Source organism: Xiphophorus hellerii, chromosome 2, assembly GCF_003331165.1.
Source record: "Xiphophorus hellerii strain 12219 chromosome 2, Xiphophorus_hellerii-4.1, whole genome shotgun sequence".
Lineage (NCBI taxonomy): Eukaryota > Metazoa > Chordata > Actinopteri > Cyprinodontiformes > Poeciliidae > Xiphophorus > Xiphophorus hellerii.
The window spans coordinates 16,430,678-16,457,879 of record NC_045673.1 but is presented as its reverse complement, the minus strand read 5'-3'; the positions used below and the strand labels follow the sequence as shown (position 1 = coordinate 16,457,879).

Below are 27,202 nucleotides of genomic sequence, written 5' to 3'. Positions count from 1 at the left end.
CCTGACACCTCCTCAACTCTGATGTGAGCTCTGACAGCTGCGGTCGGGTGAACTCTTTAAAGTTTAGAATACCAGTAGTTTTAAAGGCATCCCAGGCAAGGCAAACTCATTACTTGCTTCTTAAAAACAGCTGAACCTGAGAGAAAGTTTTTCCCAAATCTTTGTGTGCCAAGATGCCTCCTCCACGTAAACTTTTGTATAAACCTCCCCTGAGTTGTGGCCTTTGTGATGCAATCTACAAAAAGCTTCAAACAGTGAGCTCGCCTGTGTCCTCTCAAAGTTGAAGAAGTTGCACTCAATCACTTCATCTGCACATTAAATATTTCTGCTGGTTTAGAACTGGAGGCCATGAACTGATTAAGCAGAGCAAAAGACAGGTGACTCTTTAATCATTAGTATGCTGCGTGGTTTCCCGCTGGTGGCAGAGCTTGTAGTCAATTGGCTTCCATTAACCTGCCAGTCCGCTCTTCATTACTTCATTAAAGGTAGTATAGAGGCTTGAGGAAGTCTTGTCACAGAGCAGGCACTGACTTTTAGCTTGCTCCAGAGAGCATGTGAGATGTCCTTGCGTTTGTCCTTTTCTTTGAAACTTGGTTTCAATAAACTACGAATGAAAGTCATGCATTGCAGCTTCGCTGAAGGCAAACGTACTGAACAAGGAATATAAGAAATATGTGGCTGTAGCAACAAAGACGTCTGAAAAGCTACACAAGAGCAAATCCAAACTTAATTCCCATTTTTATGTGTGTGAACATAAACACATAAACAAATCGAGAGTCTTGATGCGTGTTCCAGGATGCTCACATTAACGTACACAAATGCATAAACAACAAAATCGGCAAGTGAGTGAACAAATCTGAGAACATTTTCTGTTACAGTGAATTAAGTTTAGTTTTCCACGACCCTGGATAAGTGCAGAGACTCAAGATTGTGTTTAACAAAATATTCTAACACAATGGGAGAATTCATAAATATTTGCTTCATATTTGAAGAATATGTCATGTCTGAATTATCATTTTAATGCATCCTTCTTTTATTGATCCTTCACTCTTTGACGCCTGGCTGCTGTTTCAGGTAGTGATTTTTAGAGATTTTAAGAGCTTTAGAAAGGCTGTATGTTATTCTCAAGTGTGCTTGAAATGAAGATTTTGGGTTTTGTTTAATGTAGTCCTCACCTAAAAGAATATAAGGGATGCCCTCACTGGCCACTTCATTAGGTACACGTTATTTACCTAATGGAGATGGCAGGTTCTTGTCAACATAAATAGCTATTCACCAATCACATAGTAGCAAAGCATTGAGGTTGATGGACTGCACACCATAATGTGGAAGAAAAGAAATTGAAGTGACTTTGAATGGGAGATAGTTTTTTGTATCGGATGGGCTGAGTCTTAAAGTACTGACTCCCCAGGCTTTGCAGAGAATAGTTAGACATGAGAAGACTACCAGTTAGCGACAGTTATGTGGATAAAAGTAGTGAAAGAGGTTCCAGATGACCAAAAGGCTGGTGTGGGAGTGCAATAAGGAGAATATTTGCTAGATATAACTTTAACCACATACTATGAATTGAGCATCATTAAGGTCACACCATTTTTTTTTGTTTGTTGCTGACTATGTCCGTCCTAGTTGATGCTAACTGCATACCTGCCTTCTGATGACTACTTCTGTTAGCATAATGCAACCTTCGTATCCCTCTGCCTAATCCACTTCACCAAGTGCCTAAAACAATTCAGTTGTCTTCTTAAATGTGACTTTACTTGGAGATTCTCACCTTGAGGAGGATCCATTCACCCTTCATAGGAAGTTTAGTGTCAGGATAAAATATAATGTAAATGTTAGGCTCAGTAAATCTTTAATACCATCTTTGAACTCCTATTTTTTCTTGAAATGTTACAAACCAATACAACAACTCAAGCTGCATGGGAGTTAGCAGTGCATCCTTTTCACCTTGAGACCATGGCCTTTTTAATTGAATCTACTACGGATAATTCTCCTCACAAATTCTTTAGATTTACTTGAAAACTGCCTTGATGTCTGCACTTTAAAGTTATTGGTACCACATCATTTACATAAAGCAATGATGTGAAAGCTGGAAACTGTTCACACATCAGCTTGGTCTAAAAATAATTTTGGGCAAAGAGTATTTAAATGTAAAGCTAAAACTCATGACCTGCTTCGGTTCCTCATAAGTCAACATTTTCATGAGCCAAAGTTAATTAGGGCAGCTTTCAGAGTACAACCTCTTATAGTTACCATGTTTGTAATCTAAACTTGCTCAGTGTATTTATTTTTTTATTACTAATTTCTTTTTGATAGTATCACATGTCTTTTCTAAAGAAAGAGATGGGGAAAAATGGATAGGTAATTTATTGTGAGCTCTAAATGTTCTTCCTCAGATCAAAGCATATCTGATTACAGCTGTCTGGAAACAGAGCAGGACAGGGAAGATGATCTCCAAGCAAATGTGGAAAGGAAATCATTAGTACAGATTGCATTTGCTGGAAACTTTCAAATAGTAGCTTGAAGTCATCAGCAAACTATTATTTTTTTGCATCTTTGGTTAGACCGTCTCTGCTGTGCTTCATTGTTTTTGTGTCTGAGTGAGGAAGAAAAATCAACAACACTGTGGTTGTCCTTCAATCTCCAACAATCTCCCCGCAGCTCCACCCCTTCTTCAATCATTGCATCCAATTCAACCCACTCAACTTGTTGTTAAGGGAACATATTGGAAAACTATTAGTGCTCATTATGCTTTATAGCTAGCCATTCTCCCCATTTTGTCTTTTAATCACATTCGCTTCCTGGGTGTGCGTGTTTGTGTGGTGGGTGTGTGTGTGTGAGATTCTGCTAAGCCACTCTTCTTTAAAGCGTGCCTGTGGGTGTGTTTGTGTGTGTAAACTACAGCCACCACCATCAGGCAGACAGTAATGAACCAATTGTACTGTAATGCATTCAGCTTTAGGAGAGCACAAAGTCACCCTCACCCCTCACACACTCAGTCACCATCACTTTTTATGAGATAGTCAACAGCACAGGCGCCATCTTTTATTGAATCCCTTCCTCGCAGCGACAGTGTTGTGCATTCCTGAGCCATGTCAGCCAAATGGGATCAAATGAAGTCAAATACAAATAAAAAGAGGTTGGACTGAATGGAGAATAGACTCTCCCTTTTTTATATGCGCTGCACATGTTTATAGCAACTCTTATGGGGACATATTTGGTTCTTGTTGCTCTGTAAAACCAGACCCTCATAAGTTGCTGAAAATCCTGTATTGATTTGTGCTTCAGTTTGACCATCCATAACTGTGTGTGTCTGTGTTTGCTGGCAGCACAGAGAGATCATTTGCTTTTTTTCTTAACCGATGCTCTGACAAAAAAACGCACTTTCAAGAGCATGCCTAGACACATAATAAGTATTGTTTGTTTACTTTCAGCCAAGGCAATTGTCACCATTATGCATCAAAACCCTCATATTCCATCTGTGTCAGAACAACACTCTAGTTTTATTGCATGGAAGCTATTTGTTGAAAACTTCCTTTTTATATTACCTTCACATTTTCTCTCTGGACTATTATTTTTACTTTCCTCTGTTGCTTTGTTCTCTAATTGTAATCACACACACCGATCCACCTTATTATTATTTTGTTTGAAATTATCGATTTCTGTCTGATAACTGGGAAGAAATGGTATTTGCACAAATTTATTTTTGACTACGGTATAGATGGAAACGATACTGTTTGTCATTTTAAATGTACTGATGTTAATAAACGTGACTGAGATTAGGAGGGAAATGTCCCCATTAATGCCAATGATTAAAATGAAGATGTTGATTTTAATAATGAGGATAACAAAGGCAAGTGACATTTGTCAAGATAATGATGATAGTTGGCTGACTGAACAGTTTAATGTTTGTTTTTTCCTGTCCAGATGGAGAGAGACAGACGGACGGGACGGATGCCAGCCGAAAGAGGGACACTCGCTCCTCAGCCGGACACCACAAGAGCGAGGACACCAGTGACAGTAGGGAGGACGAGGCGGCAGTGAGTCTCTCTCTTGCAACATTTTGTTTTGTTTCCTCACGCTGAAAGCTATCAGAGAGATGTCCCTGTCTTAATGCATATTCACCACTCCACCCACATCTCTCTGACTAACCGGCAGCAGCAAGGTTTTAACCTTCTGTGTGTAGAGAAGCACCTCATGGCAGAAGGAATCATATTTGTGCTCTTTAATAATCACCCTGCAAGAAGACCTGTGACCCGGTTCGTCCAGAAACTTTTGCATTACCTTAACAGTGTCTCAAATTACACCTTCTTTCAATTGGATTTAAAGCTATTATATTATGGCACATGAAAATAAAAGATAATAAAGCAAATCATTTGTGAGATTGTTTTGTTTTAGGCATTTTGTATTTTACCTGAAGCAAATCTTGCAGTTTAGCCTTTTCATTTTGTTCTAACCAGCTGCTGTGAATTTTAATGACATTTCCTGCTCGGGGAGGCCACAGCTTAAATTACATTTTGAGTGTGCTGTGCAGTCAAACCTCCTAGCTTTCACTTCTGTTATATTTTTAAATCAAGAGTTTGAAATTCTGATTTTAGATTGGTGCAAAGCTGTTGGCGTGAACACAATAAGGCATTTAAAACACGGGGCATAGACGCATTGCATGTTATTAGAGATGCATAAATTAATTGGCAAATTTTCCCTTATTCTCCTGTCAACCACTGATTTGTGGTCAGTGATTAACAGGAGAAGAACCAGATTTTATATTTCAGTTCATTAATTGAATCAAATCTGAGAACTTTTTCCATTTTTTGTATGAGTGCATCAACTAATAGCATGCAATGGAAAAGATTGTGTGTTCCCCACATTGCTTTGAGATTCAAAATTTCTACCTCTTTATGAAAAGCAGCCACATATTTGTTTTCTTATGCATCACAACCCTTTGGGGAAAAATAAATCTGGTTATGCAGGGCCAACATCTAAGACAATGGAAATAAGCACTGGGCTTGAAAAACCTGATTGGTTCATCTTCGATAACAATTTTGAGACTTGACTCCCTGCTGAGCAACTACAATTCTACAAACCTGCTTTTACAATATTATGATTCACATTTTATTATTCAAGGAAATGCAATTGTCTATACAACTGCATAAAAAGGAACGTCATCATCAAGGTCATTGCATGCGATTCTGGTGCTGCTATGTGACATCTTGAAGGTACGGACTAGCATATGTGTGATTAGCACATATGCTAATCAGAGGAAAGTATTAGATTTTAAAAAGGGAATCTCACCATGTAGCATTCCCAGTATTGCTATAGTAAGTTGTTCCCCCCGCTGTTGAATTAAAGTATGTTTTACAAGATAAGCAGACTAGTGTTAACCAATAAGAAATTAAAAATTATTTTTTTGTTTTTTGTGAATGACCCATCTGCTTATTATGAAGGAGAGGTAAAGGCTAGAGGTGCCATGGTTGTGGCAATTATGACTGGGAGAGACAATTATTTCCCATCATTGATTTTTTTCCAATTGGAAATGAATTAAAATTAAAATTATGATTTTTAATTTATTTAAAGAAGAAGCACAATGTGTGCTATCCTACTGCTATTAAAGATATTTAGCTGTTAAAACTGTAGAGGTATATACTACTGAAAGTAACATTACAGAGGAATAGTTTGCTTGTAAAAGCCAATACTCATCTTAGCTTGGCAATAAATACAAATACTTATTTCTCTCCCCTGACACCAATAAAAGTACTGTATGTGTCTTTCAAAGTAGATTTGAACATGTTTGTATTCAAAACAGGCAAACATGTTTTGGTTCATCTTAAATCTTTGCTCTGGAGTTTAACTTTTCTCTATAGTAAAGAAAAAAAGCCAAACATTTTACACTCATTCATCATCTCAGGCTCAGAAGGGCAATTTATTATTGATATCTTCTTCTTCAACCCTCAATTGATCAGATCTCTTGCCACTCGTGTTGACAGGCAGTCTACCTGAAAGTTTCGTCTTGCCTCGGGTATCATCAAAACACCTTGAAGTGTGAAAGAATTAGGATGTGAAGGAAGATAGTTTGTATTTATTTAACATTCACTCCATATTTAGTCAGTATAAATAAAAGCCCGTATTAGGCAGCTGTGGAGGGATGAGTTGGATGTGTAATCTTAAAGTTCTGGTATTTAGAAATGAAAAAAAAATCCATTCCAAATGTCTTGAAGGGGAACATTTTAACGAAGTAGTAGTTTTTCATTCATCAATACATACCATAAAATAAAAGTTGACCTGGAAATACCTCAATTGTGTGGTTTTTTTTTTTTTTAGACAAAATGAATTCTGACTTAATCAGTATCAGACGAATCTGTATTCTAAACATCAAGTTGTATTTTGTCTTTAATGTCTATATCAGTTAAGCAGGTGTGAAGATAGTAAAAATGACGCAAATTATAGTAAACAGGTAACAATGTATCACTATCATCATAACATCCAATATCACAAATTCAAAAGACTGAATTTAGTCGGCTGGAGCTGATATAAAGTTTAGTGGCTGAGATGCGAAATCTCACTGAGGCTGTTGGGCTCATTGCAAACAAAGGAAATGAAAAGAATACCATAAGAATAACATATTAATCAAAGTGATTCACATTTGATTCCTTTTAAACGAAATAAACAGAACAATAATGCTACTTTCCCAGGCTGATTTCCTTTGGTTCCTGTCATGGAGCATTTTCCACTGTTGTGCAAGCTTCTGCATGGACACGGTTGGCTGCTTGCCGCAGGTTCGCTCAGAGTCTCTGCACTGATTTGATCGACAGACAAAAATGAGCACATGCAACTAAATGAAGCATGAAGAAATGGCCTTGGCAACCAATCCTCTCCTTGATAATTTTACACAAGAAAGGTGGTCAGTATAGCTGTTATAACCTGTCTGCATTTTAAATTAGCTGATTTTAGTTTATAATTGTTTGTGTATTATAACCAGATCAGAAAAGAAAATTGGGTGATTCCAAAAGTTATTTTACATGATCTTACCACTGTCGCTCCTTGACCCGACATTGTAAAAAAAATTTTTTTTTAAAAATCATCAGCTATAACTCACAGAACATACAGGCAGTAGCTGCAGGATTTAAAGATCGCAAGAAGGTTCTACATCAATTCCAAATAGTTACGATTTTGCGACGCAGTTGTTGACTTGCAGTGGCCACCAGCTGAGAGAGGAAGGCAGCGATATATCTTATTTCATAAAATGCAGTCGTCTTCAGAATTGATTTAAGCAAGAGCTTTAGGAAATGTGCTTGGCAAGATAAGAGTCGTGAAGGAAAGCTGGCAGTTTTTTTTCTTTTCAATAACCTGCCTCCAAACTTTAAACCTGCTTGATGGTGTTAAAGCTTCTCTGTAGAACTCAAATGAAATCTGCGCTGTAAATGAATCAAGCTTGTGCCCTGAGGCTCAAATATTCGGCTGCTCTGTAAGCACTTTGCTAAAGTCGCTAAAATGTGTCAGAAAGTTTGTAGCGGAATCTTTATGAAATTGATTTGCATTTTATTTGTCATGTGTTCGCTAAAATGCAATTGATAGATTTAGCCTGCTTAGAATGATGACAGCTCAAATGTTTTGTACTCATCATTCTGCAGTAAACACACACGAAGACAGCATCATAGTTTTACTAGAAGCAGTAGAAGCGATGCATGGCAGAAGGTGCTTATTTCAATTTACGGTCTATGCAGAATTCTCTTGGACACTATGAATATGGATAAGAGTGTTTCATTTGGAAGCATTTTGTGCAAGCATTGTTCTTTCATTTGATGAGTGCATGTGTCTGTGTGCATGCATGTTAACAAGGCATACCCTTAAGATTTTTGTGTTCAGCTCTATAAAAGCATCTCTCTTCATCTATAATTAATGTGCCCATTTAGAGGCTCTTTGTTCCTGCAGTTCTTGACCTCTTAGTCACTGTGTGCATGCATCTGTGTGTGTTTGCCCAAGTTGTTGTTTTTTTAATCTTTTCTCCACATCATTGCTTCTCATTTGATGCTAAAGATGATGTTTCATTCTGTCTTGAAGCTGCTTCTGTGGAAACTTAATTATGTAATTATATTATATTTTTCAAAGGTCAAAGGACTTTAGCTCATGTTTTTATGTCTCATAGCTGGAAAAGCATGTAACACTAGACGTAATGATGATGAATACCAGTTAAAGTTAACATTAGGGTTGTAAAGTTCCTATACAGAAATTATAATAAAGTGATTGATCACTTAAGTGATTGTGAATCAATTAAACATCAATAACTGATTAGCTTAATATTAATTATGACCTAATTTTGAAAAATTAGGTTATGAATTAATTCTGAAATTTGACAAACCTAAGAACATTGCACTGTTTGAGCCGATAGTCCCCTGTCACTCTCAGACAACGTTTGAGCAAGCAACGTCAAAGCTTTCATCCAACATTGCAAAAGTAACGCTAATTACAAAGTTTATTGATGCTTTCACTGTCTTTAAGAACCTGGACTGGTGCATTATTTTAAAAAACTCTGACTTGACTAGACAATAGCTACATCATTTCCTCATGATTAGACCCACATAGCATGGACTTTCAATATACCATACGATGCAAAAAAGGAAACAGCAAAAGCAGCTTTACTGACCTTCGATAGCAGCCTTGTTAAGTTCAATGTGTTTCATGGACACATTGAGTTGCAATTTGCTTAAATTGCTCACTTTGACCACAGTTTGAACTCATAACAGCAGGACCGGAGTCAGTCTAAAGTGAAAGGTCAAATTCTACGTATAGAAAGTACCATCAATTCATGCTTGAAGTGCTGGCTTTCCACGTTTGATATCCATGTTTCTGGTCTACTGATCCAAGAAGGTATTGACACGTGAAGAGAAAATGTTCAGCAAACAAGTGGATGGGGATTTATAAAGTTTGTATTGGACTAAAATCTGTAATTTTGGTGCAGATTGTATACTTTTACTTGCATCAAATATATATTTGCTGTATGAACTTTACCTTTTCAGTATGCTTTTGTCGCTCTCACCTTCGACATCTCTTTTCTTGTGAAAAATATTCTGAATGTTTTTGAAGATCTTTGACAAATCTCAGATATTTGACAGTAAAGAAGTTATGTATCTTCAGTGTAAATGTATGTCGCAGAAAAAACCAGAAGGGTTTGTACGCTTTATGATGGATTGTGGGGCATGGAGTTTCCTTTCTCTTGTTTACTCCTTTTGTTAAACAAATCTATTGTGCTCCGCCAAAAAACGTACGCTAGCTCCCGTTTTTAGAAATCAGTGACAATGAAAGTAAAATGCCTTAGAGAAAAACAAACAGAAAATCCCTCAAGGTGGTTCTCAGTGAAGATAATAGTCCCGGAAAAACTGAAACAACCTCATTGCAGTTGCACAGCATGGGGCAGTCGGGCTCAGACAGCGGGGACACTCTGTACAAATGCCCTCTTGTGCTTGGGAGAAAGATATTGCTGTACCCAGCTCTGTTAAAAATTAATTAAACACACATGGGAAGACCTGCAACACCTCAGTGTGAGAAAGGCTGCGAATTTCAGATAAAAGCGTTGGAACGTGCATGCTGCAATTCTTTCGGTTGTTTGTTGTTGGAGGTACAGAAAAAGTTGTGGCTCTATTGAAGAGACACTGATAATGTTTAGCAAGAAGTAAATAAAGATTGGTGAGAGTACATGGAGAAGGCAGACAAAAGGAAGGACATGATTCGGTAGTAGGAACAAGAAAAAATCTAAGTTAATGACAGGTAAGAAGATGAAGGGTTCGTCCTTTTTCCAGAGGACGTAATTGTGCTCCGCTCTGCTTCTGTGAAAAGACGGCAAATGTTTGTTCCTTTCTTTGCCTGCAGATGGCTAAAATTGCAGCTTAAGTAGTTGACAGTGTGTGTGTCATGCTTGGCAATTACGGAAGCTGCTTTGAGTGTGTGTATGTGTGCTGTAGTTGTTTGTGTGTGTACCATCCCCATCAAACTCTCCAGGTGGTTTCCAGTTATTTTCTGACAGGCTGACAGTTTGGCATTTGGGCTATTTAATGCAAGGTGTGTATTTTGTCCTTACGCCATTTGGTGCATACATATTCATATGTTTATGGTGATATGAGAGAGTATGTTTGTGTGTGTGGAGCTGTTGTTAATTATGGATTAGATTTATTCTTTGCTCTGCATTCTGCTCTTCACTTGACAGCTGTGTGTTGCTCAGGTTGCTTCTATAGGTCTAACCCTGATGACAGGGAGAAACAATGGAGACAGAAGAGAAAAGCTGAGGATGAAAAAGGCTTTAGAAAAAAATTCAAGTGGGAAGAAGCACACCTAAAAGCAACTCAGACTCAATACGTTTCATTAAAGAAAAAGGAATATTGACATTTAACTTGTGGAAGCATTTTTTACTTTTCACTGAATAATGCCAAAAAGAAAATCCAATGATGTTGAATTTTATGATGGCTCCAGATTTTTAGATATATATCCATGTAGTCTAAATGTGATTGCAGCTTAAGTCCAATTTGGAGTCTCAAGTTATAAAAGGGTAACAATTTAACTGTCTACTCAAGTTTATGTAAAGATAATATACTGTATGTACACCAGAAAACAGAATAAATTGCAGATAAGGTTGTGAAGTTTTTGCATTAACGATAGTTACATTATATTACAAACAAAAACTATTACAGAATACTGACCTAATTAGGCTTAGGACAATTTGTATTGGTATTAGTAATTTTATTGTATTCCGTATTCTGTTTGTTTATCTAAGAGTTTTGATAATTTAAGAATTTCTTTTAAATATTTTAAATGCAGATTTGCTCCAGTGTGCACTACTGTCACATTACCCAAAATAGTAATAAAGATCCTTCAGCAAAAACGAAAATTCACAAAAAAAGAGAAAAAAATCTGAAATAAAATATTCCCCTTTAAAATTATTTTATTGAGGATTTACAATCACTTCCATAGCCACACCTGTTCAAAATCAAGCACTTAGGCATGCGTACTGCTTCTGCAAACATTTTGTAATTGCTCTAAGGAGCTCAGTAAGGCCCCACCCACACAGAGACAGGACGCAATATGTCCCTAAACGTATTTTCGTCATTTAGGCTTTTTTTTTTTTTTTTTTTTTTTTTTTTTTTTTTGTAACCCCTCCAGGGGGTCTTCAAATAATGTCACTGACATAACAGGGTGAGAGGGCTAGGATGAGAGTGTGTTTCTCTTGGATAGCATTCCAAGAGAAAGGGCTGCCGATTGTCTTTCACCTGACAGAATTTTAATCATAGTGGCAATTTTACAACACCCTATAAACTGCAGCAGCCAGGCCTCATTGTTAACCTCCAATTTCTTTCAGGGCTGTAAATATGGCTGCCTCGCATCGCTGTGGCCTTGCTGATAGTTTATGGGAGGATGCACTAAATGTGTTGATGGCAGCGGGAGACTTCCCCTGGAAATAATGAGGAGCATGGAGCATGAAGTGACTAGTAAACAGACATATGTTTGCTCGTCAAGCACACTAAATGGCAATGCATACTCTGCGGCGTGATGATTGAGAGCTTTCTGTCCTACCAGACTATTAAACTTCCTCACTTAATCTGTAAATGGAGCCACTGATATATTAGTGTCACAGCATAATTCACATTCACATTTAGATCTGAGCTGTGACATGTCACAAATGTTTCCAGATAGCCATTACATTTTGCCTTTCAGATGTTTTTAGCAGCTGAAAATGACACTTGATGGCTAGTTAATGGTGACTCAGTGGCTTTAACTCTGACATTTGATCAAGTTTTGTCCTGCAAGCTGATTGGATCTGAAGCTAGTCAGGTGGAAATGGATCTCCTACGACGTAAGAGATACATAGGATTGAGTGTCCTTCGCCTGAATGTCGGTGCACTTGTTTTTGGCTTGTTGTCCAAAGGACGTGTCAACCCCTCTTACAAAAAAAGAAAAAATAAAATAGCAAAGAGACTCGTTATTAGCTATTAGAAGGTTATTACATGCCTTCTATAACTGGACAAAGAGAGATGACTATCTGGCTAAAGTAAAGGTTTACATTTTTTTAAATCTGCAAGTACGTTTTTGCCAACAGCTTGGCACTTTAAATATAAAGCGACCATACATAATATTTCACATTTAAACATAATGGACATGAAAAAATCCAAAAGCAAAATTCCTTACACATTTAACAATAAATGTGTAAGAAAGCATGTGGCATGCAGTGGAACAACTATTTGTTCAGAAATATTATATGTTTGGCACACAAGCATTTCTATCCACAAGAGTACTAAGAGTAACTTCTCAAAATGCATCCTGATATCCTTTATACATAGCCTTCTTAATAAAAGGAGATTCAAGGAGTTTCTCTTTTTTTTGAAGGAGACTTGACAAAAGCATGCGAGTGAAGAAAAATCCAAATTGATTTACTAAAAGCATGATGAAACAAGGTACTCAAGATTCTGCCAATGTGAAGGTGACAATTTTACATTGAAAAATAAATTTCTTGATTATGCTTTTTTACATACTGCTTCAGAATGTCTTTCTGAATCCAGTTGCAGGCAGTAGTGGGCTGGCAGCTATCAATCTTCTGTCCAGATAACAGAATGTAGTGTCATGGGTTCCCTACAAAACTGAAATTGTGATGCTGTGATGAATATCTGATTTAAGTCCTAATGCAGGAGTGATCCATTTAAAGCAGCTATGCCCTTTCTTTTGATAATGGATGTATTCCCGAAAATGTAGATCACTTGACTTTGAATAAATTTTTTCAGCCCAAAGTAGTTTGTAAGTGGCTACAGCTCGACCCATAGTGAATCCTTGCCTGTTGTTTTATAACCTCATGGGTGTTGACAGCTCAGTTATAATGGGCTATTTAAGGATTCAGTCCAGAATTATATTTCCTCGGGGTGTTACAGGGCTTTCACTCTTTGTCACCATCACCTCTCAGGCATGTTTTCCAGCTTTATGTTGGTCTTTACAGGCAGCGGAGCAAAGCCACGAGCCACCAAATAAACTCTAAGGCAGGCTTCCAGGGTTCCAGCTGCTGTGTATTGTGCTGTTCACAATGAGATACCAGCAAAGTGGAAGGCTGTTACTTAAGATCAACAGCATGTTGTGCCTGTGCTGTAAGAACACACAGGCTGACATGCTTAGCTCAACTGGTTTACCACAGACTGAAACCCTTCATCCCGGATTTGAGTCTCGGCCAATTTCTGAGTTTATGAAGATAGTTAATTTGAAAGATCTATTTTAAGGGTGTGTTTTTTGACTCCTAAAATTTCTCCTAAAAAAATTGTCTGTGATTTATTAAAATAAATTGAAATTGAAATTTAGATTAAATTTGTCAAGTTTGCCAAAAATGTCTCTGCATCTATTGTCAGGTTGGTAGCAGGGTCATCTTCCTGTACATGTCATGGCTGAATCCCTTCCTGTATCCTGGCAACTGTGTTAATTTTCTCCCCATCTGTTTCTGTTAGATCTCTTTACAAATCCTCCTGCTATTCTGAATTACTACCATCTAGTCTTCCTCTCTTTCTTAATTATGGAAGTTCTAAACACCAGAGTCATGAGATGGTTAGTCTAAATGTGTTAGGTGTTGTGTGAATGAACTTTAAGAGGAAACTTTTTTTTTTTAGGTGTTTGATTTTCAGAGTATGTTTAGAGGACAGCTTTTTAGGACAAAAATGTGGTGAGAGTCAGCATGATAGAGGTGTGTAATCCAACAATACGTGTGTGTTTGCCAGATGAAACGAGCAATGTCGCGCCTATTTCTGTTTGACAATGGGAAATGAAAATCATGCACACCTCCTTTTTTCTCCTGCTCCATTTATACACAATGGCCTGATTAACAACAGAGAGGAGGGGATACTGGAAATCACTTGACAGAAATACCGAAGCCTCCTCCAGCTCTCCTCGTTTTTCATGCCAAATCTCCTTTTGCTTAGGAACCTTGGTTGACGTGCGACAGATAAGGAAGCAGAACCTTGAATGGATAAATGGATAGATGGATTGATGAGAGTAAGTGAAATAAAAAATCACAATGTGGGCATGTTGTTTCCACGGGTCTCGGGGAGAGTTGGAGGCGCTTCTTCTGCGTTCCTGCGGGAACATTTCTTGCTTTCATCACTGCGCCGTTTGCCAGAGTTTGTGCAAGTGCCATATCTCTGAAGAATTGGAGTCGTTTTTGTGTCTTGCTTAATTTTTCAATGTTTTCTTACAGTTTGTCATGGGTGCCAGCTTTTAAGTATTACTCCATTTTAGTTTAATGAGAATGGCCTCAAAAATTAAGAAGTGTAAAGGGAGTTCACTTACTCACTTCATTCACGATGAGTCACAGAGGCACAGAAAACAAAGAACATTTTGTTTTATTAATATTGCTTACTTATACTCATAGAGTATGTGTTACATTGTCTTGTCTGTCCCTGTAAAGCGGCCTGTGGGTCTTGCTTCTAATCGATTCTTGTTGCTCTCACACTTATGAGACAGGAGCCAAGCACTTGGCACCAGTTGATTGATTTCTTGGGATATTTGATTGATCCAGCAACACCAGTCATCTTGGTGACCTCTTCACAGCAATGATTTTAAATCCACCATCAGCACTGCTTTGTCATATCCTTTTCTAATAATCAGGGGTTGCATATTTGGGTTATCACTCGTGTGCTAAACCCGCAACCAAATCAAAGCTGAGTTAACTCTATCCTAAGTCAGATGTTTAAAAATGAAAGTCATTTGAACAATCATAATAGCTTCTTGAATTAAGTGCTGTAAACTCATCTGGCTGATGCAGAAATTGTATGGAATTCACAGCATGATTACGCTTAATGAAGAGCTGAGTAAGCCATACTTTGACTTATCTGCAGTCGTGGCTGATAGGTAAAAATATAGATTAATTTAAATAGGTTCTTGAACATTTTGTGTTAAATATGCCGATATGAAAGTGGATTTTGTAGGGTTCCTACACTCTCTGGTGGAATGTGAAATTAGAAAGTTTGGATATGAAATTGAAAATTAAGTAGAATTTTTTCCCCCCTGATTTCAGATCTTTTTACATCATCCTAAACATAATCTAAACTTCAGAAATGTATATATGTATTTTTTTTTACGTCACTACCAAATAAATACCTTTCAAATTTTTCAAAAAGTTATTTTTTCCTGCATTTATTGCTCTAGACCAAACTGGACTTATTGTTCTTGAACTATTTTCAGTTCAGCATTGCAATTGGACGTTTTGGGGAATTCTATGACTAAAAGTATAATGGATCATAAACCGTGAGTTTTATATGTAAAATTGCTGTATGTAAAAAATCATCCAGAGACGATATAACTGATTCCTGCCCAGACTTCATGACCATGCAGGGAGCCACAGTCTCCTCATCAGGCTTGTTTCCAAATGTCCACTCTCTATATCCGCTTCCTCCTGTTTAGAAATGCTGAGCATTTGGGAACAATCCCAACTGACGTTTGCCAAGAAGTGGTCCGTAAAAAGGTCCTCATTTTGTCACACAGCTACAACAATAGAAGGAAAAGCATGTTCACATTTAAACTTCTAGCCAATTTAGGATTATTATCCACTTAACACTGCATATTCTGCACCCTATTTTCCAAGTTAGAGGTTATAAAAAAGGGTTCTAGTCATTCTTACAAGAAATTCTTGTTTAAATCAGTAAGAAATGGGAATAAAACTATTGAAAAAAGATTTTGCAGCAGACCTTTTTTCAAATACTACAGCTAAAAAGATAATTATCCCTCTGTAGCCCCAGAAGGTAAAAGTCTATATGTTTATGTGACTCTGCAAATCCTTTATTTTACTTTATGTTGAATAAAAAAAGTAGCTTATATGCAGCAGTTTGATCTGGGTTACATTAAACTGCTGCATCTCTATTTTTGTCCCTGCAAAAGTTTTATTTTCTAACTATCCTTTAATCTGCATAATCTCTTCGTAAGCTGAAAGGTTTTGAATTTCTCATTATATTGACCTGTCATCATTTTTAAAAGCCTATAAATTAAATCATAAGACTTTAATGTCTTTCTAATTATAACCAGTTAAGTTACAGATCACAAAACTCAGATTACGCAAAATCTCAGTCTGAGCTTGACCTTTACAAGTTATTGCAAGATATTTAATGATTTCAACCCATTTAAGAGCTTTTTTAGGCATGTCACACACTGGATAATATATTGCACCTTTTGTGCTGCAATGATAAGCTACATTGCCATTAAATAAGGACTGTGAAGAAGCTGAGATAAAGAAAAGAAGGTAATTATTCTTCTCGTCTTGGGTTAATGGCCTAAATTGGCCAACCAAGCAGTCTATAAATCTGCTGACTCTGGTGGACAGTTTTGCTCTGTTATTGTCAGGATATCAGCTTCTCTGAATGTCCCTCTGGATTTATTCTGTCATTAAACAACCTACTGCTTGGATTTTTCTCACTTAGGCAAGTAGAGGTTTACAGGTATATTGACAAGCGAGTCGATGCTTCTGGCTGGGAGGCCTGGTTGCGGCCAAAAGGGCTATTTTAAACTTCTGCGAGATGGCACCGGGCAGCAGAAAACCAATTCTCATTGGGTTTTTAAATTTGCTCCAACTCTAAGAGCAACAACACAGTGTTAATTGCAACTACTAAATCAATTGTCTTGCTTCAGTAGGTTCCAACCTTGTCTCCATTTTTCACTTGTTGATACTGAAAAAGCTGATTCATTTTTCAGGTATTGCAGAAGATGAAAAGTTTTGTATCTCAAACTGAACTGTATTCTCTGAGAAATTCTCTGAAATTTTCTGAGAATTCAGGCTTTCTCAGAGAAATTCTGAATTAATCCATTTTAATAACCCTGATTTTTACTCATTTCAGTTGACAAGTACAAAAGATTAAAAAAAATACTGTGTAAAAGTGCAATATTTCTTTTCAATCATCTCAGAAAGTGAAACTCGTATGTCATATAGACTCATCATACATAGATTGATATATTCTAAGCTTTTGTTTCTTATAACTTTGATGATGAAAACCCCAAATTCAGTGTCTCAGAAAATTACTGTGAAAAAGGTCATCAGTGAAAACTCATGGTCTCACACACTACTTCGCTAATTAACTCAAAACACCTGCAAATATTTCCTGAGTGTTTAAACGCTCTCTCACTCTGGGTCGGTAGGCTACACAATCATGGGGAAGACTGCTGACCTGACACATGTCTAGGAGACAGTCATCAACACCCTTTACAAGAAGGGTAAACGATAAAACATTGTTGCTGAAGAAGCTGGTTGTCCATCGAGTTCTGTAGCCAAGCATATTAACAGGAAACCGAGTGGCAGGAATAAATGTCTTGCCACACCAAGAACAGTGAGAAACACAGCCTTAAGAGGATTGTTGAGCAAAATTAATTTCTGAAGAGCCACCACACACAGATGAATACTAGATATGAGCTACATGAACCCCATAGACAGTCAATAGGCTCTTGTCAAGAGGAAGATGAGAGACATCAGACCCAACAAGGCAGATGACCTGAATGCAGCTCTAAAAGCAATGTGGGCTTCCATTACACTTATGCAGTGCCACATGTTGATGTCCTGGTGCATTGATGCCGTAATTCACGCAAGAGGTCTTCGGAGTCACTGAATTTTTGGGTTTCTTTACCTGTAGGGTATAATCATTAAATTGCAAAAAATAATCTTGAAATCTTGAAATATATCACTTTGTGTAATGAATCTCTATTAAATGACTGTTTCACTTTGAGATGACAGGTAAGAAAAATTTTATGCAATATTCAGATATTTTTTGTACCATTAACAAATCAGCCAATTATTTGACAGCAAATACATTCAAGCGTCTAGATGCGAGATAGATGAGTTCAAAATATTCTGTATTCAGTTACATAGGAGTTGTGATAAGTGAAAATTTTGCAGTAATAATCTGACAATTACACTGATTAATTTTATGCTACTCTAGGCAAGGTCTCTGTCTGTGCTGATGAAAATTATCTCACCTAAGACTACCAAATACTGATATGGTAGTGGCCACATAGACTGTTCAAACAGCATTTACAGTTTCAACCAAAGATTTTCAGATGACCTTTTGTTTTGGGATGAACAAACGAAATAAAATTAATATGCATGACAAAACTAATTAACTCTGTCCACAAGCAGTAGCCAATTATTTATGTAAAGATACATTAAATAACCTCACAGACATATTTTGTACACGAGAAGACTTTTCCACAAGCTGTCACAATTCAAACTGAGTTGCAGTTTGTTGTTATGCCCTAAAGGTTCCCCCAGAAGATGTTTATCCACCTGTATATAAAAGCTAACACCTAGATCCCGCTAGGGAGGAGGGAAATATTTTCTTTTACTTTTTTATTAATGTGGTAAACAATATTTTATGGTGATGTCTTCAATCAATATTTTGTTTGAACATATAATTAACATGTCAACCTTTGTCACTTCACAATGCAAATATGCATTCTTAAAGAAATGTGTAAACTTATTTATCATGACGATAGATCTAAAGGACAACCTTTTTCTTCTTGAAAACCTGTTAAGTTTATCCACAGAGACAATACCATTCACACATCAGATGGCTTTCACCTGATGATCTCCCCTTTTTCCTATTTCTTTCATGTTTCCACGTAATCCTATTCTCTCCATTGCTTATTTAGGAAAAGTCATTCATATTTTAGATGTATAGAAACACACAGGTGTCACACACACTGTCATCCGACAGTTTTTCCTAACTTCTCTATCTGTTAGTTCTTTTGCCTCCCTGTGTCTTGGTGCCTAAGGCGGTGGTGTGGAAGGCGGCTCACAGAATCAATGATTCATCATAAAATTGCATATATTTGCAAGTAAAGTAACCATAGATAAGCTTAAGAGGGCAATCTGAATGTTGCAGTTGCTATGACAAAAACAAAAATAGGACACTGAAAAAAAAAAGCCTCGCTTATAAAAAGTAACAAGCAAAAATGTTAAAGATAAGATGAAACAAGATCAAAGGTTAAAATTGTACCTGCTATCCTTAACACTTACTTTGTCTCTGCAGCACCTCCAAAGACACCATGCTCCTCTTGGCTGCTGCTGTGCTTTTCTGATCTCTCCTTTGCCATAATGTCAATTTACTGTAGATGGACAATCATGTCTTGACAGGTTTGCAGATGTTTAATCCATTATCTGTTCATGGATTGCACATTACTCCATGGAATGTTCAAAATCTGTTTGTTCTCGAACATTCCTTAACAAACCCTTCAGGCCTTCCTACAACATCTGTGTTTATATGAGATTAAATTACAAATAAGCCAACTGGCACATTTTTAGTTCAGATTATTACACATTTCAAATTGAAAAACAAAAAGTGACATCTTGTATCATTTCTTAATTCAGCTTAATAGGCATGCCTTACTTAGTGTAGTTGTAACTGGACAGAATATGAAAAAAATCAAGGGGTAAAAATCATGTTTGCTAGTTACTGTGCATATTAAAAACATATATATATTGCTACGACGCCAAGAATCTCCAGCTTGAGAAAGAACTTGATTGACACAAAAAAAGATGAAAAAGATTACCTTGATGGGCATGAGATTAGACAGAAAGTTGATGTGACAGACACTCAGAGAGAGATTAAAAGAGCTGACCCAGAGCAATCACTTTGCCCTAGCCAATTATTATTGTTCTCAGAAATGGACAAGTCTGCAATAAATCAATAAAAATTCGAGATGCAATAATTTAATTACCTCTTCAACCAAAAAAAAAAACAACATCTTGAACACAGGAAATATTAAATGAAATATGAAAAAAACTGTTAAATGTGTGTGTATTTGATACAGCATAGAGATAATTTTTCCAATTACTATGACATGAGGACTGACTGCTCCTTATGGGGCCCATAGGCCAGGCCTTATAAGGAGAGGTGCTGTTTTTGGGTTAGAGGTTAGGTTTTGGTCTAGGATATGAATTGTGTTTAGGTTAGGCATCAGTGTCAGGCAATAGAAATGAATAAAAAATTAATTGAAGTCGATGCAAAGTCCCTGTGAAGATAGAAAACATATTGAGTATGCGTGTGTGTGGTAAGATGTGTAAGAGCAAAATCCTACAGTGTCTGGGTTTCTCTGCACAGTATAATAAGGGGTTGAATTCTGTTGGCAAAAAAACAAAATCTACATCCATGATCTGACAACATGCTTGCAGGTCGATGAAATTACAACCCACACACCTGGTTCACATTGATGGGAGCTCCAGAGCAACGTGGGCGCGCTGTAACAACAAAAAGAGGCAGATGCAGTGTCTTGGAATGAGCTGTAAATTACCTTCTCGCCTCCCTGCAGGTGTCCATGATTTGGTCAATTGGTCAGCGTGCTGATGGCTAGATAAATGGATGTAAGGCATAAAGGAGAATGGAGAAAGCACCAAGCAAGCATGACATTTGAGACGTACAAACAAAAGCCTGAAGACAAATGAGCAGCTTGGGACCGTGGGTGTGTATGGTGAGAGAGAAGCAGTGGCGGCCAATGATTAAGATTCATTGCTCTTCTCTTGCTGCTATCCATCTCTACTAAAATGTGCAGACATCACTGAATACCTGTGCCACCAAGTTGGTTATGAGTTTTTTTTGTGTGGGTGCAGATGTCAAGGAAGATCAATGATGGAAAGCCAAACTGAAGCATAAAAAAAAGAAAACCGGTAATCCAAGAAAACATTTGTGATAATTGCCTGTGTAGCATTTTAGACGTAGGTGGAAAATGCCCAGTTCACACAGTGCACGGTGTCTGTGAAAGCAAATGAATAAGACAGCAACTGGATCATTTGTATAAGGGCTGTACAAACGCTTGACTTTGGTTGATCCAAATCCCGGCAGCTAATGGAGACAGTTATTCAGCATGAACTATGCAAAGTCAGATAATAAACCTTTGTAATTTGGATACATTTCTACTTAAACTTTCTAAATAAATGTGGCTTCATTTGCAGGAGCTGACAGTGTGACTCGATGTGAAAGTGCTGTGGGGGCCAAGCAGTGGCACCCGATTACTGTGAAGTGACTGTAGGGCTACTGTGAGATTAAACATGAAACAGTGGGGGCAATTTTAATTACCCTTTTTTTCATTTTTGCCATCTTGGTGACAGTGTGGCATAGGGGATATTTGAGGATGAATTCACAAGAATAGAAACCAGCGTCTCTGCTCTCTGCTTGTTTTTGTTTTCATCTGAAACATTGAGACCAGATCAGCAGGTGGACCTAAGATCTCCAAACTTGTGCAGCGAAAAAACGGGTTAAGTAGACATTGGTTTTGATGTTGTTTAATAAAAGGTGGTCTTTCTCCATATTGCTCTTGGCTGTTCTTCAGCAGAGGCAGAACAGGGAGGACTAAAGGGAGAGACTAGAACAGGGAAAAGGGTACAAGCATTCCAGGCTTGTGCTCTTAAATGTTCAAATTTATAATGCTGAAAGGTAACTGTTTAAGATAACTGTCCTACAAATCAACACAAGTCTAGGAGATAATCAAACAATATGTTAAACGGATGTGGTGCAGCTAAAATGGGTCCAGCTTTTCTGAAAGTGAAGCAATCAGTCTGAATATTTCTCTTGCTTGGAGCTGCAGAGCAGAGTTACCGTGGGTTATGCAGACACATTTATGCTTTGGTGTATTAAAAAATGGAACACTGTGTGACTCCTTTATTTGTCAGCATTTTCTGTTTCATCGTCCCCACTGGCAAATTAAAATTACTCGAATAAAGTAGTGGCAAAACATTTCCAAATTTTCTTAGTCTTTGCCTATGAAAATACTGCATTGTTTTAATCTTTTCTTTAGTGATACTAAAAAGTGTTCCAGGCATTTGCATTACTAGTAGCTGTGAGTTAATACTTATTTACATAGATATGTTTAATTCAGGCTGCCACACAGTCCAACAGTCACTTGAACTTTTTCTTTCTTGTAATTTTAATAATAAACTGTATTTCATTATGTTTAAAGTAACTGAAGAATGTTAGAAAACCAGTTAGCTATGACTGATACAAACAAGTTTTAGCTTGTTACCGTGGAGTACAACTTTATCAGTGGCACAGCTAATTATTGAACAAATTTTGACTGGTTTAAAACAGATAGATTTACTATATTTTGAAAGGTTTTGAACTAAAGATTCAACAGTTGCTGTTTTTTATTTTTGGTTGAATATGACCGAGGATGATCATATACCATCATATACCAACAATTTAGCATTACCAATAATAAAAACAAATGCTTCAATATAAGAATTTTAGGTTCATGAGCACCTCAACCTTGCTTTTCTTCAAACTTAATAATGTAGAGGACGTGTCTGAACTCATGAATTGATATATTATTGTAATTCCTTTATTTTCTGTTGGGTTTATAACTCCTTCAAATAACTAGCATCTTCCTTGTATATAGCAGAGTTCTGTAAAATATAAAAATATAAATCTGAGTCACCAGGTAAGCCCTCAGAGAAATTTGAAAATCAGTATTCAGGGATTGCCTGATCTTTGCTTTTCTTGTTGTTTTCAACCACACGGCATTTTCTGAGACTACACTTTTACGGAACCAGACTTTCTTTTTGTCTCGTGGTTTCTATTAGTAGTTCTACAGGCTTTCTGAAGACCGTTCAGGTATTTACTCAGCACTTTGAATGTTTTTTTCTGCCAGAGAGTTGATTATGAACACTTCAAAAAGTTATAGGCCTTGCAAATAAAATACAGACAAATGTGGGATGACTGAAGTTGTTGTATTTGTACTTTATGTAGATTGCACCAATTTATTGAGACGTTTGATGTCCAGTGTTGTGATCTAGTTACCGTGCATGCTCAGGTTTTTTTTTGCTTGCCTGTTTTTTGGGACATTTGTACACAGACTCTTAGCTATTATTAGTTGTATTGGTCATATCTGTATTTGTGATGACAAAACACCCTCGATTAAAGTAGCTGGGTTAGATTTATTCGTCATACCCAGTTAGCTTTACACAGGTGTGAATGATGGATTGTTGTAGAGAAAAGAAATATCTCTGTTTATCAAAAGCAATGTATTGATGTGGTGTTTTATTTTCACCCCATTCACAATAACTAAAGTTAAGATAAAGGTACCTTATGGTCTCCAGGATCTTGAAGAATTTACAAACATTGATGAATTGCAACAAATTTGGAAATTTCAATGTGATACCATGCCTCACTCAACTAATAGCTTTTACTTTCTACTTCAATGGCCATCCTGCCATGGGTAGCTATGAGATGTGAACTAGAATGTTTTTGCCCAATCTCTGGAATCTACCTTCATACTTGGAGCTTTTTGATCTGCAGCTTCAGTTTTAGCCTTCTTGTGAAACTTTTAGCTGGTCTCATAGATATTAAGTACACAACCACACACACAACCCTTTTTGCACATCTTCATGTTTCTTTAATTCCAAAGAGAACACTATGCTCAGTTGTGAGCAGTGCCCCTAAGTCAATTTTCCATTGAGATCTTGAAGTGACTGTACTGTTTTCCTTTTGATGCAGTTTTATTCTGGTTTAGGTGCCCATTAAACATCTATGTTTTCCCCCAAACGTTTATAAGAACACAACAATTTCCACGTCACATAGTTACCCCTTTACTGTTTGATATATGTCAAAATCTGTTTCATTAGTTATGGGGTAAGGTGTTCATGAATACCTATTAATTTTTAATTGTTCCTGAGGTTATGAAGGGTATCATCCAGATCAGCGATTACTCGTCTGTCTTTAATCTTCTCATGGCTTCTATTTTTCATAATTCATTAAAGCATTATGATGTGCTTCATTTTAACTAGCTGGCTGTCCTGGATTGACCTCTATGTTTAGTATGGATGGAGACTTACCACTTGTTACATCCTGGGTTTTAGGTCAGGAGAATGGCTCAGTGTGAAGTGGGATTAGAGAGTATTTTAGTATCTTTATTCTTTGATGTCCTGCTAGCACGAGGCTAAATAAATTCTTGAATTCTCAGCATGCACAGACATGGGGAGAGGAAGCAAAGGAAATGGGAATGTGAGCATGAGTTTAGTCAATATATTTTTTGATTCTAGGCTCTATAGGAAGTTGCCCTGTTTAACGGCTGTCAGAGCAGCTCTATGCCTATTGCCCCTTGCTCTTCGTAATAAAAGCACGTCACTATGGATCTTACCTTGTCATGGGGAGGCATTGTAGAATTTATGGACATGCAGTCAGTATATTGCTCCAGATAATGTACATGTGCAAAAGAAAATGGCTAATTAGACCAAAATGATTTATCGTCATGACTTGTAGAGATTAAAAACAGATTTTATTATTTCACTTAAACATTTATTTTCCTAATTCTATTTATAGCTTTCTGAATTCCATGTTTTATTAATGTTTTTTCTACCTCATACGTATCTACTCGTATTGCCTACATAGATAATTTGTTAGGTTTTATTTCAATGCAGATACCGACATGGACGATCACTCTCAGAAGAAAGTTTTAGAAGCTTTATTACAGAACAATGACAATGAATGTAATAATGGCTGGAATCTGGGTTCCTGGCAGTATTGAATAGTGCTGGGGAAGAAGGAGGGATGTGGACGGAAATATTGGTGGTGAAGATTTGTAGGTAGAAATAAGGAGTCTTACTGAGTAGAGCAGACGGTGATCGCTGGGGGGAAGCGAGAAGGAGTTTGGAGATGAGGCCTGGTGGAGAAGACACACCAATCTCACACAACGCAGACTGAAAACTGTTGGAAGATTAAAATTCTGTACTTAGCTCGCTATAAAGGATCCAAACCAGCCCGAAGTCCAAGAAGAAAGAGAATTTAGAAGAATTCTTGTTTTCCAGGAAGTTACACAAAGTCTGCCCAACAAGTACTGCACACCCAAGACACTAAAACACCAAATATCTTTATTTTCAAATCAGTCCATGACATAAAAGAAAGCATTCATAATGGATTAGCAGAATTACTGAGTACAAATCATTCTAAGAACTGAAACCCAGAAGACAACGTTAACTTGGGTTCAATAGATCCTACTTTTTGTCTGCCTTGTTTGTTTTTATGCATTTTGTTATGTTGTTTAGAGCAGTACAAAAGTATTAAATAACATTAATTGAATAGTTCTTTGTTGACACGTCTGCAGCAGTAAAATCAAATGATCACAATGACGCGTTCTTCCTTTGGCTTTCCTTTTCCTGTGTTTTATTCTCTTTTAACAAATGAACACATTTACTCACTCTAATAAATTTCTTTCAAAATTTTGTCTTCAGGTTTTTTTTAGATTCAAATGCAACAAAGACATAATTATACTTTTTTGCTGCCTTTTACTATAATTTAGTTGAGGCTTTCATTGCAAATATACTGTAGAATTTAGACCATAAATGTCACTCTTTTCTATTCACCTGCAAGCTAAACATATTCATAACTTAGCAGCTGAATTCCTTTATGGATTTTTCTATACCTGTGCCCACTTTTATACTGTGCTGCTCAGACAATTGATGTATTAGCACTCCTTATACTTTTCACCAATAGTCAGAAGAAGTTTGTCTCATATTCACCTGAAATACGAGTCCATGTTTTCTATTTTGTCAACGTTTTCCATGAATCTACCCAATGTATTAAACCACTATTGCTTGCTGCATTATTTTGTGTGAAACTCCAGCTTTTTAAAGCCGGTGGAAGTACTCTTACTAAAAATATAAGGAACAGTTTATCAGTTTGAGGAAAAGTGCTTATTTTCAACAAATGCACTGTGAGCGTTGATATGTCCTTTGTGTCTGAAGGTGTCTAAGTCTGTGTCCATGCCTGGCTGACACTGCCTTGTTTTCTCTGCAGCTGTCTCTGTGGATGATTAGGTCAGACTGAGCACCACCAGGTCAGGGATGATTGGCACTTCACTGTTTGCCTCTTCCATTTGCCAGCTGCCCCATGTCACACCTAATCAGATGTAATCAGCCTAGGTGGAAAAGTCAGGCCTATTGTGAATTCATTTCTTCACCAAACTTTTCACATTACAACCTATGTGATGTGACATGGCCTATGTGTATAGAAACCAGCACATAAATTAAGAAGCTACATCTGTTCAGTTCCAAATATTTCTTTCTTTTACACTTTGACATTGATGTTTCAGTGACAAGTAAAATGTCACTGAACACCTAGCATTTGTAAGCACGTAATTATTTAATGCACCTGCATGGAAGAAGACACCAGAGACATGTTTTTAAAACAGAAGTTTAAAACAGATTTAAAGGGGCAGTATTACATAAAATCGACTTTTTTTTAGCTTTCCATCATGTTATAATATTATTTCCTCCTCAAGAACATAGTTGGAGTGTTGCCATGATTATTTCCTGCTTGTTTGAGAAATCCTTTAATCTCCCATGGCAACCATTTAGCTGTGCAAAACGCCTGGGTGGACCTAGCCCCACCTTCGAGACACAGCTCCTCATTGGAGCTGCAGTTTCAAAGCTTCCACACTTCTGCCTCACAGAACTCTCCTCGCCCTTGATCCCCCACTCTGCTCCTTCAGACTAGTCGGCAGCAATTAGCAAGCACTGGAGGAATTGTGCATCTGCTGAGATCATATGAGCTACAGTACTTCTTAATGGAACTCTGGTAAAAACATTGTTAAAGGGTTAATAGAGGAGCAATGATTTGATGACTTCCTGAAGGTGGAGTTTTAAAAGAGCAGGAGTTTTTAAAGAGACAGAACCCCAATTAAAAGGTGCAAATAAGTCCTCAACAGCTGGTGTCCTTTTGTGGATTTTGCCCTGTATGTTGTAGATTTTGCCATGAACCAAATGTATATAGCATTAGCAGACCTCTACAGAACCATGCAGGCAGAAAAGGTCATGCAGACATTTGAATTAGATTTTTTGGAACAAGGGCACAACTAAGATCTGCAGCAGATTCACCCTCGATGACTGGAGCTGTTCCAAAACCTCCAGTGCCTTAGTTTGTTAAGGCACTAGACAATGTTTAGCCTCTTTTTTTAGGGAAATGTAATTAAAAAAATATGACCTTTGATAATATTAACAGAAATGAGAGTGAAGATCCATGCTGTCCTATTTTCTTCAGTACTAGAAAACAACATTCACACATGCACAAACATATTCATCACTACCGCTTTTTAGACCAGCAGTCTATAAATGTCCCTTTTAGATTAAAAAAATACCTCAGGAAAAGTTGCAGGCAGTTTTTCTTCTCCCCATCTGTCCATCTCTTCCTTTGCCTCTCCTCCCTTTTCTCCTTTGTCCCTTATTGTC

The 27,202-nt window shown here is 37.2% G+C and overlaps 1 protein-coding gene across 1 annotated transcript in view; it reads left to right on the top strand.

Annotated features, from left to right (window-relative positions):
- The window catches only part of b4galnt4a (beta-1,4-N-acetyl-galactosaminyl transferase 4a), a 144,599-nt gene that overhangs the window by 51,273 nt on the left and 66,124 nt on the right, over positions 1 to 27,202 (top strand). The window contains 1 exon segment of the mRNA XM_032585208.1: positions 3,928 to 4,040. Within this exon segment, the coding sequence (XP_032441099.1) occupies positions 3,928 to 4,040 (113 nt within the window).